This window comes from Chelmon rostratus, chromosome 3 (genome assembly GCF_017976325.1).
Source record: "Chelmon rostratus isolate fCheRos1 chromosome 3, fCheRos1.pri, whole genome shotgun sequence".
In the NCBI taxonomy this organism is placed as follows: Eukaryota; Metazoa; Chordata; class Actinopteri; order Chaetodontiformes; family Chaetodontidae; genus Chelmon; species Chelmon rostratus.
Window position 1 is genome coordinate 19,818,973 of NC_055660.1, and position 18,198 is coordinate 19,837,170.

At 41.2% G+C, this 18,198-nt stretch overlaps 1 protein-coding gene across 1 annotated transcript in view; it reads left to right on the plus strand.

Moving 5' to 3' along the window:
- usp43a (ubiquitin specific peptidase 43a) overlaps nucleotides 1-18,198 on the plus strand; it is a 116,929-nt gene that overhangs the window by 88,588 nt on the left and 10,143 nt on the right. The window contains exons 9-14 of the mRNA XM_041933102.1: nucleotides 865-968; nucleotides 3,666-3,743; nucleotides 4,396-4,525; nucleotides 10,030-10,149; nucleotides 14,004-14,253; nucleotides 16,823-16,981. Coding sequence (XP_041789036.1) covers nucleotides 865-968; nucleotides 3,666-3,743; nucleotides 4,396-4,525; nucleotides 10,030-10,149; nucleotides 14,004-14,253; nucleotides 16,823-16,981 — 841 coding nt within the window. The remainder of the gene's footprint in view (nucleotides 1-864; nucleotides 969-3,665; nucleotides 3,744-4,395; nucleotides 4,526-10,029; nucleotides 10,150-14,003; nucleotides 14,254-16,822; nucleotides 16,982-18,198) is intronic.

An 18,198-nucleotide genomic window follows, 5' to 3' on the forward strand; every position in this document is an offset into this window, starting at 1 on the left:
TAACTTATTAATCATGAATATTTGATGTTATTTAGAAAAAAACATGCTTCCAGGGGTTTTAAGTATCTGTTTTTCCCATAAGACACAACAAGCTTAAACCCTTAGTTTTATCTTAGATTGTTTTTAAGGTCTGCGTACTCTGTGTGACCCTGTCCTCTAAATTTTGTTAGTTGGCTTAAGCATGCGTTTGCTATTTGAAGATAGCAGCTATGTGCTCTGTCTCCCATCAGAACATCACATTGTGCATCGATGCCTCTTTCTCACCTACAAGGGCGTTGCCCTTCAAAGTGAGGCTGTCTTCCAGAACAGTGAGGGTGTTAGTTATATTAAAAGCGGTCACCTTGGTCTGTCCTCTGTGGTATTGACAGTAAAGGGAAGCTGACTTTATACAAAAGCATCATGTCCCTCACAGTGTGAGACAGTCTGCTTGTATAAGAGGGTCAAAATGTTTTTAACTATTGAACCTTTTCACACACACACAAGGTGCAAACTAGATTTCCTAATTAGGGCAAAGTATGAGGGAGTAAATGCTGCAGTCTGTTGTATTTCGACTGTTCTAAACAGACTACTCTCAAAATATTTCTCCATTGATTTATAAGGCGTCGAGTCATTCCTGACTGTACACCGACTCAATCAAATCGAACCTGTTGCTTCAGCATGCTGGTTAAAAAAATCATTGTTCTAAACCACAACTGTTTGTGTTGTATTTATGTAAGATTGTTAAATGTGCTGTAAACAAGCTTTTCTGGTTATATCAGCCACTGAATTTGAAACTCATCGTGAGCTGAGTCTTTCACTGCAGATGTCGTTGTTTTAAGTGGGGATAGGAGCAGCTCTTAGTAATGTGCATTTCTCTCCCTGCAGAATGCTGGGGTGCTGTTCAAGATCAGAGTGGTGGGCGGCGCTGCAGCCTACAGCTTCCTGTCCCCACAGGACAGCAGGCCGCTGTACCACCCTGCTGTTGACAGGTAAGACAGACACACACACACACACGGATACGCTCGCACTAGAAAAACAACATATCTACAAAGACACGCAATCATAATGTGTAATGTCAATACTGTACATTCTCTCTTTGTGTGGTAGATTTGCAATCAGTCCATAATGATAGCATGCACATCCTGTAATACAGTACACACATACATGTTCCATGTGGCCTTGAAATCAGTTACATGAAAATTACTTATAAAAGCTATTACAGCAGCCGTGCCACATTGGTGAATTGCTGCTCAAGAAAGCACAGTCACTTGTAGAGGCAGATGCCAGCCAATTAAGGCTGACATTGTACAGAATATGTGAGCTGTTATTCAGAAGCATGGCAGCCTGGGTTCCTTTCTGAAGCGAATGGGCCGAAAGAGGATTACAGAGAAGTGAGTGTAATGATATCAGTTTGACGGTGTGAAGATAAGGCCTTTATTACCTGCGTGATAAAGAGAATCAGGCTGTCACTGTACAGCCAGGGAGCTTAGTATAAATCTCTGCTGTTGATCTGGATTAAACACTCAGTAGGGGGGGGTGTGTGTGTGTGTGTGTGCGTGCGTGCGTGCGTGCGTGCGTGCGTGTGTGCGTGCGTGCGTGCGTGTGTTAGAGAGACAGAGAGAGAGTGTTTGTGTTTTTTGCACGGGTGTGTTTTTCCTGCTGCAGAGAGGGCCACGATATGTTTGTACAGCAACAAGTGTACAGCATTGCATTAACTGCAGCAGAGGCTTCTCTGCAAGGCCCAACGAATACAACACAAGACCCACAGTGAAAGAGAGAAAGTCTGTTTTAGCTTGAGTTGGAAATGATACCAGTCATGATCCACTTTAAATGCTTTGGTTGAGGAGTTCCACATAATGATCCCCTGTACAAAAAAATGAGTCATGATGAAAGCTTCCTTACATGTTTGCTAAAACATACAATGTGTGTGCGTAGAAGTCAAGTGTTTCTGTTTTGCATTTTTATTTGAATATTTTTACAGTATCAGGGTCATTTCTTGCGTCTGCTACTGCAGATAAATACTGTATAAAACACACCATCAGCATCAACGCAATTATCACATGAAATACTGTGATATTCAAAGTGATTTAATCAAGGTTCGTCCAGGTGATTAAATTACTGCTTAATCACCTTGTTACTAAATAACTGCTGTTTGTCAGCATGTTTTTATATTTGCCACTGGAATTATTATAGACCATTACAGTGTTTGATTGACCAGCTGTTATGTGTTGGCAGCAGTCTGGCCAATCACAGCTCCGACTGCTGCTCTGGAAGTTGGATTTCATTGAACCTCTAGGTGGGGCACTACTAGCACAGAGAGCTGTCTATCAATCAAAGATTGATGAAGCTGTTAATGAGGAATAAGGAAGAGAGGGCAGACAACATTAAATGAAATAACAAAAAGTAAAACTCCCAAAAGAATTTTGCAATTTGGGTTGTGATATTCTATCACTAATTCATTTAAACACAGTCCAATTTTATTATCTTTTCTCTATTACTGGTTATAATTAAACACCAAAAACACACACTTTTTGGACATTTAGCATCCAGATAGCAACGATGAGTGGTAGTTGTCTGTAATGTCAACAAGCTCCATAGTCTGCAGCTCTGTCTCTTGCCTTAGTGTTAATTGTGATGCAGGGCTCAAGAAATGTCCATTTCATCTTCAACAACTCCACAAATCCTGGAGTTGGAAAAACAGTGCTCTAAAATGTGTGAATTGATTCTGTGGAAGAGATCTGTGGAAAGTGCTTTTTTTTTTTTCTGTCCCGCATTCTGTCGTGAGTGTGACACCGACTGAGATAAAGCTTCTTGTTCATCCAGATGTGTGTTATGTTGCAGTGCTCATGCGAAACTAAAGTCCAATCACATGTCCAGAGAGTGAGAGGAGCATTTGCAGATCAGTTAATAGCAGTGTTGGTTAGCTTTTTCTTAAAAAAAAAGAAAAAAAAAAAAAAAGAAGAAGAACTCTGGAAATATTGCTTTATTGATTTCTTTAACCTCTCTACACTGTGTTGACATGATCTGTGAGCATGACTCCTGGAAGTGTTTGCCTGTGTTGCCTAATCTCCATACTGTTCCCATCCAGAATACAGATAGCTTGCAAAATCAAAGGGAAGTGATTTTCTCTGAATCATCTTCCACCCCATCATGTTCCAGAAAGGAAAATAAACTTCTGCATTTAGGATTCAGCAGTTCTTAAAATCACCTTGGCTCTCTATCAGTGCTGTTTGGCTTCTGAATACTGATGCTGCTCTATCTTCCCTCCTGAGATCAAAGCAGTAGAGCTAAGCTTTGCGGTGCAAACAGAGCGCCCTTCTTTACATCACGACTCGACATCAGACGTTTGCATATTAATACGTGATGTGAGGCCGGAGCTCACCTGTGCCCGGTGTCACTCTGTGTAATCCTGCTGTCGCCAGGGTGCGAGCGTGTCTGTGTCCGTCAAGATGAAATGAAAAGGAAATGAAATAAAAAGCATCGACAGAGATTCAAAGACAGTCTCTTTTACACTGTCGCCACAGCAGGTCTGTTATTCTCTGCATGGCAACGTCAGCCTCCCTTGGTTTTCTGGTTTTTAGGCTTTTGAATTTGCAGCCGCGCTCACTGACAGAAGTAAGAGCCTAGAATGTGTAAATAGATTGAAAATGTGATTCCATTAGTTTTTTTCTCTTCCTATACTGTAGAGCTCTGAAGTTCTGTGGCCCCGGGGGGCCTCCCCATGTGAAGCTGGTCATTGAGTGGGAGCACAAGACTAAAGAATGGTGAGCGGTGTGCAAAAACATATAGGGGAGCATGCACATGTACACAAACATGTACACACACTGTATATCAGCTGTCGTGAATGTCATTTTATGATTGGCTCGAGACCCAGAGTGCACAGTGAATGAGTTCATTTCTGTCAAAAGACAAAAAAATACACTCCCACTGATCCATACAGAGTAAACACAATTCTGCAGCTGAATGGAAACAATTAGCCTTGCACAGAAGGGCTGCACCCATTGTCATTCTGCTACAGGGGAGGAAAACAGTGTTGTTTGTACTTGTTTAAGTCACGAGCATCTCGGGCAACACAAGGCCCAGGATGCAGCGATGGTGCCCTTGGAAAATAGCGTCATAGGGGGGGACCTTATTTTGGTGGAACATTTGGGTAGTGAGCCCTGGCGCTAACGTGTGTATGGTGAGGGTAAGTCTCCATTTTAAGGCTAGATCAGCGTAAAGGTTGCTAGTAGGAGGTTGTAGTTGTTGCTCCTCGTATCGATGGGGATTTTAAAAACACGCAGATGGCTTATACCAGCAGTCTATGTCCGGTGAGTCAGACTAGGGAACAATAAACCCTGTGTGTGTCCGTGTGTGTGTGTGTCCGTGTGTGTGTGTGTCCGTGTGTGTGTGCGTGCGTGCGTGCGTGCGCTTCAGTCTGTTCGGCAGCATCCAGGAGGAGGTGGTGAAGGATGCGGAGAGTGTGAGGAACCAGCAGCAGCAGCACCTGCAGCAGCATAGCTGTACCCTGGATGAGTGCTTCCAGCTGTATACCAAAGAGGAACAGGTGAGAGCGAAGGCGACACGAACTTTTGTTCCTTTCTTATTCTTCTGATTTCGCTCTAATTTTTTGCAGAGTATGTTTGTCTTTCCAAATAGAGTTTGAGCTGCAATGATATAGAGGTTATAGAATAAATACAGCCATTCACGCAGCAATAAAGCTGCCGAATGATGTATTTGAAGGGGAACGCCGTCGATTTGGCTCCAGAGGGAGCTGTGCTACAATTAACTGCCTCCAGTGATGTCACTTGAGTCAGTCTCACTTGGGGCTAAAGACTACAAGTTTGAAAGTGGAAAAATCCAGGGGTGTGGAGTTACAGTGAAGTGGGCTCACCATCCTCATCTCCACTTGATGCTAGAGGCTACATTAGCTGCTACTTACAGCTAGTGGGTCATAGTTATTGTGGATAATGTAGGCACCAGGTTTTGACAAGGACAAAGAATTTGTGGAATAAAAAAACATTATCTCTGTTTCTGAGTCCAAGTCTGTAGTTCTCTTATAAAAAAATAAAAGCTAAAATAAAAGCAATGATACCTGATACTTGTTAGAATTCTCTAATATTAAGATGAATTTCCTTTTACCTCCTCCATATATTACAAAATCAACCCCTGCTGATGCTGTCTAGTGCACAGTGTATGGTGAGTGGCGACGTCCAAACTCTAGAACTTGTCATTGGCAGTCAGGGCTTTACCGCCACCCCCTGTTGCTCTGAGTGAATGTGACCTTCTATTATCACAGGCTAGAAACTGATTTATTCTCACTCTCGGCTCCCACACACTTAAATCAGGTGTTGAAGTGAGCCAGTGCAGACAGGGGACAGCGTGACAGGCACTGCACTCCACACACACAGCTCTTCGCCAGCTATGATATTAAATACCATTATCATATGTGTGAAGACCTGCTAACATGTTATAATTATTTCAGAAATTACAAAAAACTACCTGTGGCATGTTATATGTATTTATTTTTAAGAATCTTGTTAAGATTTACTTAAGATTCTGTCCTAAAAAGTCTTCAGAAGTGAAACAATTCTTTGTTTCACTTCTGAAGACAAGCAGAATGAAGTTGTTTGCAGCTGTAAGGCCTGCATTTGTCCCATGTAAGTTTTATTAGATTTAACAAACTACACATAGAACACAGAGTGCAGTGATTAATCATGACTAAAACCAGAGAAAAGGAAACGCATTTTTGCAAATATGGCCATACAGAACATGTAATACAGTGTTTCAGGAAATTACAGAGAAGATTAATTCTAAAAGACTGAGCTATAACAGCAAGATGATATTACCTTGGTAGATAAGAGATAAGCGGCCACCTTGATCCTGCAGCACTTGCGTCATATGTTTTGCTATGGCAACAGATTGTTATGCACTCCTAATAAATGTGCAATGTCAGAGCCTTTGTGACTGCATCCAACTCTGCTCACAGTGATTTTATTGACTACAAAGACATCACTAATTACTGACTGAAATGAGCCAGTTTAGTGCAGTATGTTACTGCCGCACAGCAGGGAGAGCTCGAGTGCCACGCTGTCAGCTGCTCAAAATCCTTAGTCAGTCTGTCAGCCAAGGTGGAAACAGCCTGCCGGTCAACAAACAGCTTCTCATCACTTAATATGTACCTCTCATGAATAACTACTATTGGCGCAATTTAATTTTTTTTAATGTTTAAGGTGTGAATGTCAAGAACTTGCAAATGATTCCTTAAGTTTTTAATTTGTGTTGCTGTTGTCCCAGCCATGACTACACTCTTTATAGCAAAACCCTGCCTGTATCAATTATCCCATATCTCCAGTCTAGTCATGGCAAAACGTTGAATGTCCAGCAGTTTAGATACTTTTAGATGAAAAAACACAACCTGTGGATACCTATACGGCACCTGTAAATTAGAATGAAAGCACACCACTTAATAGTACCATGAAGTGTTATAACTGAAAGACGCAAACTGAATCATCACATAATTTGTCCGTGAGTATTAGATAAATCACACTTCAGCTGCACACAATTTTTGTTCAGTAAGAAAAAAATGATATTTAGTTTGGGCCTTTTCATGGGATTTGCTGAAGACAAGAAAGAGATCAAATAAAGCAAGTTGCACCTGAAGACATTGTTTATTTAATACCCCCTGTTTGAGTGAGATGAAAAGGCTTTTAGAGTCAACTGGGCGGTGAGGCAGTTGAATCTCCACTGCCATAGACTGAAGAAGAAAATCCTCATTCTGGTTCATTCACTTTGCTCTGTGGAGAGAACTGAATATGCATCCACTCATCCATATTTCCGTGCCACTTTGTCTCATGAGCAGGATAAAGCATAGATATTTAACAAATGTTAGGAATCTTATTAGAGATCTGGAATGACCTCTTGTCTCAGCAGGAGCTTCCTTTTTCCTCTAAATTTCTGTCAGGTGTTTATTTCACTTTGTGACATTCTGCCTTGCAACCAGGTTTACGGAAGTCAGATACTTCAGAAGGAGGAAAAATGTCAATAGCCAGGGTGCCGTATTCATGTCATGTACGCTGCAAAAGATATGAACAAATGTTGGCATCTTTGCATGGCAGTTTTTTCTACGGTGCCCCTGTGATAATACCACTATACTTTGTCCATTGAGAACAAACAGCCTTAACAATCCCCAATTTCTTCTTGCAATCTCATGCATCGTATCACACACATAAGTTATCCCACGCACAAGCTGGCTGTCCTTAATGTTAGTTGTCTTTGAAACTTTTAGTTCAAATGATTTTGTCTCCACACCCAGTCTTAGCTGTAATGAAATGAAGTTAAAAACCAAATGCATAAAGTCAGGTAATGTGCTATATTTCGAAAGAAGTGCAGCAAAGTGCAAAAAAGAAGTGCATTGGTTAAACTTAAAGTAATAGTTTGGCATCTTGGGAAATCTGCTTTCTTTGCGAGACTTAGATTAGAAATCCATACCGCTCTTATATCTGTAAATACAAAGGTAGCACCAGCAGCAAGTAGGCTTAGCTGAGCACGAATCACAACAAAACAGCTGGCCTGGCTGTGTCCAAAGGCAGCAAACATCACCTCTAAAGCTCAATAATTAACATATCACTCATCTCATTGTTTTTAATCTGTAGAAAAAACAAAGTGTTAGAATATGTTTGCAACAGGTTATGTGCTGAACTATTTGTTGGCAGGGAGCAGTAACTTCCTGGAGTCTCAGATGTTTGCTTGCCAACCAATCGGTGACTCCAGGAAAGCTCGCTGCTCCCCTTTCCAGCTTTTGTGCTAAGCTAAGCTACCTGGGTGCTGGCAATAACTTCATATTTATCATACAGGCATGGGAGTGGTAGCAATCTTGTCCTTAAACACTTGCTTAGAACGTGAATATGCATATATTTTTTTATTGAAATTTCTTTAAAATCTGATCATCTGTTTATAAGTGTAGACATTACAGCAAGTCAGGCAAGCTAAACACCCTAAATACATGATTTGGTCTTTTTCAGCAAGCATAATTCATTTAAATTCTCCACATCAGTTCTGTTTTCAGAATTCAACAGTATGATTAAACCACTTGATGCCAAAAATGCTTTCTGAATGTGACTGTGGAGCTGGGCACTTCTGGAAAGGAGTCATTGTCCTCACTGATTCTACTATGGTTAAAAAGAAATGTTTGATTTTAGTTTGCTTAATGAAATCAAAGTATTAGTGTGGTTTAAATGTTTCAGATCTCATAAAAATCTGTAAATGCTGATGAAGCACAGTATGTAAAAGCAGATGTATATATACTTTATATATATTTTCACGCGTCTCACATTGGCCATAACTCAAGAATTAATTTAACAATTATGACAAAATTTCACTCAACTTATAGGATAAAATTACAAAATTATGATTCCAAAAGGTCAAAGGTCAACTTCACTGCCGCATCATAATGTTCTACAGGAACACCTTTTAAGGCAATTAATCAACACCATAGCTCAGGAACAGAGTTGTGGAGAGATTGTGACCATATTTCACATTTGGTCAGAAACTGATTTAGTGACACTAATCCTGAGTTTTGCTGATATTGAGCTTCAGGTGATTGTTGTTGCACCATGTAATGAAGCTCTCTATCAATCCTCTGAACTTCTCTGTAAAAAATGGTCTCTAAGTAAAGACAGCAGTTATTCACTTGAATTATTATGCACAACAATATAGTGAGTACAGTAACTTGCATTTTGCCAGAAAATACATTGAATACGTAAATTCCATCAAAGAGAACTAGAACTACAACAACAACAGCTTCAGGTTCATCAGTGGCTGGTGGCTGGAGAAACACATCTTTGTTTAATTGCCATCAGAAACACTAGCTTAGCTATAATGGAAGATCACTAGTAAAAACAGGTTTGTTGTGCATGTATGAATGCTTGCCATGTTCATTTTAAGAGGCAATATGTAGAGGCTGGCATGTTCATATTCAGAAGCACAGACAGTTTAATGTATCCCTGCTTGTATTGACAGTGCACGACGTTATCTGTACAAATACAAACTTCAAAGCAATAAGATGCTGCATTACCACCAACAAGATGTGATCCAGCTATGCAGGCATCATCAGGGAGTATTGAACTTCAAATGACATTTGACTGTAATCTCTTTCACAAAATAAAAGTTCCCCTGATTACTACTTCTTCTTCCCGTGATGAGGAGGCATGGAGACAAGGGAAATGGATTGCACCATCTCTCTTTCTCTCCTCCACACACATACCCATGTAGCTCATCTGCTCATTGCAGCAGATGTCTGTGTTCAACCCTTTTTTCATCTTCACATCACTTCTCTCATCAGAAGAACAAGCATGAATGCCAGTGGTTACTGTGGTGGAGTTGCAGGAAGCAATTCCACTGGCCACTGAAAGTCGCAGCACATCGAAGCAACACTTAGGGCAGCACTGTAAAGCCTAGAGCCTGTTTTTCATCCTGCGATAGTTACGTTTTGTTTTTTTGAGAATGATGATCTCATGTTATGAAACAGAATTGCAACATTTTACACGGTACTTTTGGGATAGAGGCATTGAGTTTTGGAAGGGAGACATTGAGGCCTGTCTGTAACCATAGCAACAGTAACTGCTGGACATTCAAGGTTTTGCCATGATGAGACTAGGGTTAAGGGATAATTGATATAGGTAGGGCTTTGTTATAAGCAAAGGACTGTAATCATGATTTCATTTTTAGAGAATTCTTTTTTGTGAAATCACCCACCACTGGGCATTCTAAAAACATAAAAGGAAAGCTTTAGGTTTTTAAAACATTCAGGCTTAGGTACTAGAATATTAAAAATGTTAAATTTGCCATGATTATGGGGAAATATAAATGAATGCATCTCAGAGGCTTTTGATCAGAGTTAATAAAAACTGCTTGATTACACCTGCATCCATGTTAGGACGATTCATCGGAAACAAACAGGTCACACATGACGTGACGAAATGAGCACAAATATGAATAAACCTCTTACATTTAATATAATGTTTTATTTGATTTGTATAACCAATGAATTCATTCACTGACTGACTCCAGCTTGCCCCAGACGATGCCTGGAAGTGTCCCCACTGCAAGCAGCTTCAGCAGGGTATGGTGAAGATGAGCCTGTGGACTCTCCCTGACATACTGATCCTCCATCTGAAGCGCTTCCGACAGGTAGCTGAGCTGCAAAGTGGCCTCTGGTGCACTGGATTATTCATCTCTTAAAGCTGCATTAATTCATATTTTTTTGTTTAATGTGAAATGGTTTATTTGTAGTGACGAACCCAAAGAGGATCATCACCTGACTCTGCCCTCAGCTCTGCAGTGTTTTAGCATCTTTCAGCTGAACATTTAGCAGCTAATGAGCCAAATATGTCTCTGAGGAGTTGGTGGAGACCACAACAGAGCTAAAAGAAGAGTGAAGATTCATCAGGTGGCCCAACACAATTTCAAATGAATGCTAAAAATGTCAATATCGTGTTAAAAAAAATCAATTAATGCAGCTTTAAGAAAGGTGAAATTTCCTCCATGCTTTCTGTATAAATGTGTTGTGTTGTGCTTTTCCTTTATGGAATCCGATGATGATGATGATCAACAACGGAATCAATTCATTAGCTAACCAAATTGAAACAGATCTCATCTCACTCTCATCTTACTTGTTGCATCAGATATTCAGTTCAATCAGGCCATGGCATTTTGAGAGGATGTAAGTGAGGGGTGAGGTAAGTGCAGAGCAAGAATGCATCAAAGACAGAAAGGTAACATGGATATTGCAGGGTGGATTGTTGCCTGATTATGTCAGTTGCGACTAACAAATAAAATCAGTAAATGTACTCCTCCTGAATCTCAGTTTCGACAGTCAGTCCTCTTTCTACTGCCCTTGCTCCATTTTTTTTCAGTGCTAAGAACCGACACCCCTGACCTCAATGCATTATTGAAGACGCCTCAGCATCCAGCTTTACCATATGAATCTCATCCGCCTCCAGCATCATTCCTCTGCAGGCTTTTTTGCAAACTCATTGACATCAGCCAGGGAGATAAGACGAAGTCAAAAGTCAATCCCTCGATATCTTCTGTCTCCATCGGTAACAAGTTTGCCTCTGTCTAAAGCAGTGGAAGCACACATACACACTAAGTAGGGTTTTATGCATTCTGTTTGTAGGGCAAACAAAATAAAGGCAGCTCAACAGAAATGAGATAAATGAGAGGGTCGCCGGGCTGCTTCCTTACCACAAACCCTTTCCTTTTTTCTGGTGGACAACTTAGGGGAGAGAGAGATACTGTCACACTGCAGGAAGAGAAATAAACACCAATGCTAATTAGTATTTATCTGCAGCATGTCACACACTGCTGCTTCCCACCCAAGACAGACGTGCTTAAAATGCACCTCACTGTGCTGCCTCCTCCACAGATGCCATGACTCCCATGTTCAGGTTGCTGTATACACCAGGTCATGGTTTCCCCACCCCTGGTGAAATATATGAGTCTCCATCAGACTCTCCATAGGTGGGCCATTCTTATCAGAACCTTCAATGTGATGTGTGTCATGGCATCAGTTTTTAGCCACGCTGCTACCTGGCCTTAGGGATTGCAGCGTCTGTGTGTTGGTTTTACCACGTAAAATGTCTGGAGAACTAGTGGATTGCCATGAAATGTTGCACAGACATTCATGGACCCAAACATCTCCTAATGACTATGAAGATCCCCTGACTTTCCCTCTACTGCCACCTGCAGGTCAAATTTAAACTTCCTGTGAAATATCTCAACATCTTCTGGTTGGACTGTCACTGTCACACTTGTAGACAAGTTCATGGTTCGCAGAGGATGAATCATCATGACTTTAGTGACTTTAGCCAATACTAAGAGGTGACATGAAATCACTGCAGGCCACTGACTGGTCAGAGGGAGTCATCGCTAGAATCGCCACTTGCTCGAGACTGATGATTCTCCTGCACAAACCCAGCATTTTCAAATAGCCAAGCTACCAACTGTGACCTCAATTTTTTTTTATTCACTGATCCCAGATTTTAGAAAATACACAATGTGGTCAATTGACGACGCGCAGACATATCAAACTCGGGGTCTCAAAGCTGCTTTAACTGCTTCACTGGGACACTTGACTAGAACAGCTGCATTGTTAACGTTTTTAGTAACACCTGTGCTCCTCGTACTACAAGTCAACATGTCTGCTGTGAAAAAGGCCAGTACTTTAACCTGCTTTGCAATTCATAAGCACCAACAACTGACAGAGCCCTCCATCTGATATACACAGTCGCATTTGGGCCAGCCTATGGGACACACAGCAGCATTCACCGTGGACTCATTAGTATCGCCACACATGCCTGACACCAGGAACATCCATGCATAGTTGCTGCAGTGACTCAAGCTGCTGCCCTGTGCCTGTTTGACTCAAGTGCCTCTCTGCATATAATAACATTACTGGAATTATTTTGGTGTCGCTGCTGCTGTTAATCATCATTGAGACGAGTTCTGGGTCATGTCGGCATTCATTCCTCTCAGTGACTGGTTCTGCACATCTCATTATACATTTCATTCTTTCGTGTGAATGAACATTATGCAAGCTGACTTCTATCATAAGGTGGGTGAATTACTCAGCAGCTATATCAGGTGTGTGTGTCTGACCATTTCAGCCTTCATTAGTTCTCTAATCAATTAATGAGCGATGTAAATATTTTGCACGTAGCTGAAGTGTAGCTTTACGGTATGATGAGGAGACATTGAGCCTTATTTTTCTTGATAACTAAGTGGGAAATGTTAAGTAGGTAAATGATTATTGTAAGCACTAAAATTGTCTGTTTACTTTGCAGTGTGTTAATTGGCTGTTGTGATGTAAACTCACAGACCACACACACACACACACACGAACACGTGCATGTCTGCTCTACCACTTTAAAACAGTCAACTGAACAAAGCATCCTCTCTGACATGCTGTGACTGCCAACCCCAACCAGTTAATGTTCCAGAGGTCTCTAGCCTTTATTATAGTTTCTAGATTTTATATATATATATTCTCTAAAATAACGCTGATAACATAGTCAGGGCCAGTGGAGGTCGAAGGAGGTGGACATTTAGGAGGCAGGGAGCATCTAATGAAAGACTCTGTTGAATTGCATAATTGGAAGTACTTGACCCAGGGTCACAAATACAACAAGGGCATGTCATGTTCTGTTAAAATGTATTGTAGCCTACATTACACACACTGTCTTATAGAATATTCTCTTATTTTTTTTTAAAAATAGCATATTATCACATATAATCACTGCCCGTCAGAATATCAGAGCATGTCCCTGCCTACTGGCACTGCTCACCAAGTCCAGAAAACCAGTCCAGCTTTAATCAAGATGTTTTATTTCATAGCTGGCACCGTCTCCAAACGTCTGGCTAGTTGTACCCCAGAGACATGAGAGTATGCATAATAATATAATAAAATATAAAACATAAAATATTTTGAAGCCAGGGTAAAGTCCAGCTATGTCTCCACCTTTGTCCAGTGCTTGATTGACACCCCTCTACCCTCATTAATCGTGGTCTCACAAGCAGGCGGCACTATGTTGAGCCCTGAGCCAAGTCAGGCCCCCGTGGATCAAACCCCAGCCAACAGCAGTGGACACTGAGTGCATGAAGCATACTTCTTTACACCTTGGTGAGATCATCCGGTGGCAAAATGAGCTGCCCATCTGACACAGCTCTTTGTAGAGAGGGTGAAAGGGGTTACGCAAGATGGATAATGATGATGGGATGAGATGGCTGTGATCTTGCACTTCATCCCTCCCTCCACCACTGCCTTCTCTCACCTTCACCTTCCTAAAGAGGACTAAGCATAGTGCATCCAGTCCAGGTTTTAATGGATTTGGATTCATTGGAGTGGATCTGTTAGATCCACTCCATAGCTTTTTATAAAAATAGCGCACAATAAAATGTGTGTTATTTTTCATGCTTGCATATATGTGTACTGTATGTATATGTATATAAATATATGTATATACATATATAACATGTTGGAACAGGTAGGTGAGCGGAGGAACAAGCTGTCAACACTGGTGCGTTTCCCCCTGACTGGTTTGGACATGGCCCCCCACGTAGTAAAGAGGAGCCAGAGCATGAAGAACCTGAACTTAGCGGCCTGGACACCTTCCTGGAAGCAGCCCTCAGGCAAACACCACCAACCTGCAGACTTAATCCTCCCCCACGACTATCTGTATGACCTCTACGCCGTGTGTAACCATCATGGTGGAATGCATGGAGGGCATTATACTGGTAAGGAGCTGGGTGGCATAATAGATTGTTTAGTACAGTTTAACTCAGTTAAGGGCTCAAACACTTTGCTATTAGCTGAGTGGTTGACAGCCAGGTAACTTTAAAGGTTTTGATAATCAGCTGAGTCATACATCAGTTAAAAATACCAACATTTGGTGAATACACCCTTACAAATATAACCTTTTTTTTAAACTTCATTTCATACCACTGAATACAAAATGACTACATTATACCGTTGACTATATGTTTGAGTGTTGATCAGACCAGCATTTTATCACGCATCCCCAAATATATTCAGATGAAACATTATTTCTGTGGATAAGTTCATCTCCAGTCTATAATTAGTTGATTTGTTGTTGCTGTTAATGTTGTACAACACATCAGTACACTGCACTTCACTATCAGCTCCTTTCAGCACATCCAGGCAAGTAGGATTCCAGTTTCTTCTACACTTAATTGCTTGTCTCCTTAACAAATCAACACACCCCAGTCAGCAAAACAGTCAATGTTTGGGTTCCAGAGAAAGTTTCGATTTCTCATTCTTTATGAGCTGTGGTTTCAAGTTATTTTCTGGCCCATGCACAACAAGCATAGAGAAGCTCTATTCTTGTTTGCAGGCTTCCTTCGACAATGCTCACACAATATGTGTAAAAAGAAGATCTTGCAAGTAAAAATGAGAACCTTAGACATGAAATGGTGCAGCTGTTAAAATATAGAAAAAAATTGATCAAATAGAATAAAATACAATATAAAATATGATACTGTGGTTAACTGTGTGCAGTAGTGGTAAAATAAATAGACTGTAGTGTAGACAGGTTGTGTAGTAATGTAGTAAATGTAAATATGCTTAATGAGAACCAGTTCTGGACAGGTGAGAACAGGATGCAGACAGGGGTCCTCCTCTCTGTCACTTCCTGCAGTCCACTCTTTTGTTGACATGGAGATGGAAGTTGTGGACCTGGCATCAAGATGTCAGACTCTGACCTCTCAGTATGGCGTCTCATCATCAGGATCATCAGGATCAGGCTGATGAGGGTCGAGTTGTCAGAAAAATTGATGATGAAGTTGAAGGCGTGGGTTTTCACGCAGGCATGCATCTGAGCACGCAGCCCTGAGGGGCGCTGGTGTAGAGAGTCAGGATGAAGGTTGTGGTGCTGTCGATCCTTATAGCCCGGGAAGTCAGGAAGATCAGGATCCAGTCACGCAGGGAGGTGTTGAGCCCTGCATCTCTGAGCTGGATGACGAGCTTGGAGGTCACAGTGGTATTCAATGCTGAACTGCAGCCTATGAACAGCATTCTGGTGAAGTTCCTTTTGGTCCAGGTGGGAGGGGGCAGTGTGGAGGGTTAGGGTGTTGTCTGCAGATCTATTTGAAGGATGAAGGATTTGACTGTGCTCTCAAAGCACGTCATGATGGTGGTGGTGAGGGCTGCAGGATGATAGTCGTTCTCGCAGAGGGCTTGGGTCGATGTTTCAATGAAGACCCACCATTTGACTCTTTGTGCCAATAGATTTGATTGATTATTGTTAAAGCTTATGGATATAGATATTTCGACCCATCTTATTAAATGATCTGAAAAGCACATTCCAAAAATAACATGTCGTGGTCTTTATAAGCAAATGCATTTTGCTGTGTAGAAAAGTGTTACATTGCCTCAGATGACATCACTTGAGTCAGCATCGGTCGGGGCTGAAGCCCACAAGTTTGAAAGTGAAAAAATCTGGGGGTGTGGAGCTACAAAGAAGTGAGCTTACCAGGCCTCTGCAGCCTGCTTCTCACCTCAGCTAGCAAATTGAGGCTGCATTAGCTGTTTTTAGCATAGCACGCCAGAATCTTCCACCAAACAGTCGAGGGTTGAGTTGCATTGTGGGTAACACGAGCGTCAGGTTTTGACAAGGTAGAAGAATGCATGAAATCCTCTTTTTCTCCCTTCAGTCTCAGTACCCTGTCCTTTTTTCACTTCCTGTCGGAGTGAAAAAAGCCTGGCAGCGACACATTATTTTTCCATTCTTTTATCTGAACAGTGTTCTGTCCCACCACCTGACGTGCTCCCAGGAGTGAGCTGGAGGAGAGAATATGTAAGATTTTAAGCTTGTATAAAAGGCTTAAAAAGTTGAAAGTGTTGGATACAGCATATTTCTCCACAATTTGAGTCTGTAACGGCCTGCTGATGGTGGCTCAGTAAACTCTGGTATCTTCCAGTACACATGCAGGCAGTAATTGCAAGTGGTCAAGGAAGTCCTTCCTTGTGTGATGTATTTCCAGTAATTGCTAACATTGCCCAAGCAGCTGTGAAGACTGCCAGCCTGTGGAGGATTATCAGTTTTTAGACAACACAATGGGGACACAATTGTTTAATGAGCTCTGCCGTTTGCTCAGCCTCGCATAAACTTCAAATTTAAGTAGTTCAAGGAACAGTAGTATCAGCCAAAAATACAATGAAAAACAATTGACAGCATATTAAAAGCTATGCATGGAGGTCCTATGTCAAGTTTTGCAAGACTTGATGTGAGCACTTCCATATGTTCAGGGGTCCATTGTTCATCCTTGCTGTCATTTTCTAATCCAGCTTACTGTCGGAACTCAGTGGACGGGCAGTGGTATAGCTACGATGACAGCAGCGTTGACCTCGTGCCAGAGGAAGAAGTATGTACCAGAGGAGCCTACATCCTTTTCTACCAGAGACGCAACACCATTCCTCCATGGTCAGCCAGCTGCTCAGTCAGAGGTATGTTATCTAATGACTAACAAACACGATGTGTAAAATGTAAAGAACTTTTTTGAAATGTGTTGCTGGCATCAAATCCTAAATGAGTATATAACTTTCAAAAACAATGAATTTTCTCAATCGGACATTTGATATGTTGACTTTGTGCGTAAATGTTATATCAGTGTAAAACATATGCACTGTAAATGCATACTTGTTGTACTGTTCAGCATTGGAATACTGTAAGAATATAAATGTTGTGTCTGCACAGGACTTATGCATAAATGGAAGGAACACATGCTGTATTGTAGAGCGCAATAGGCTCATTATATTGGTTAACCATTAAGTTATTGATTCCTCTAAATGGGCCCTTAAATAACACTGCAGGAACATTATGCATGCACACAGGTGTGTGCATGACCTTTTTCCAGTTCTCATGTAATTATGACTTTTTCATTTAATTAACTCTATTTATATTTCATTACTCAGACTAAAAGGCTGCACCAGAAACAACCATCTGTCTAGTTTTTTTCTTTTTCCACTTTCATGGTAGCATGCACCGAGACCCCTCCTAGTTGTTGTATGTGTGTACAGCAATGTAAGCGAAACACACAAAAATTTGCTTGCTCATCTTTTGTAGAATATAGAGACAGCACAGGACATGTCGGGGAGGAGTGAACATGAGGAAATCCATTGTTAACCACACCAGGATATACTTCATAAAGCCTCATTTTTAGTGCCATCACTTGAATTCCTGCCTTCCTGATTCTCAGTTGCTATGATACTGGCATCAACATGTTGATACAAACAAAGACTGGACGACAATTACCTTGTTTCAAGACCGCCATGTAAGAGGCAGAAAAACGAGGACTCCTTGCTGTACAGTCACTCTCAGAATGCATACCTAAAATATAACACACATCTTAAATCACTTAAAATAATATTCTCAGGTGATAAAATATTTACAAATATTGAAAACACAACTTGTCACCACACAGCTAAGACCACTATGAGAGCTAAATTGAGACTCTGGGGGGATTATTACATCAATTTTCTGCTTGTAGACCAGATTACAGCTCTTGGATCATTGTGTCTCTGATTTTCATATACACGTACTGTTCACCAACACTTACTGTTCTTACATGAGCAGCTGCTATAAATGCCTGCTTTACAGGGCAGGTTAGAGCTCATTTCTTTCTGCCCCCACATGTTTTGTCATTGGGAACAAAGATCTTTGG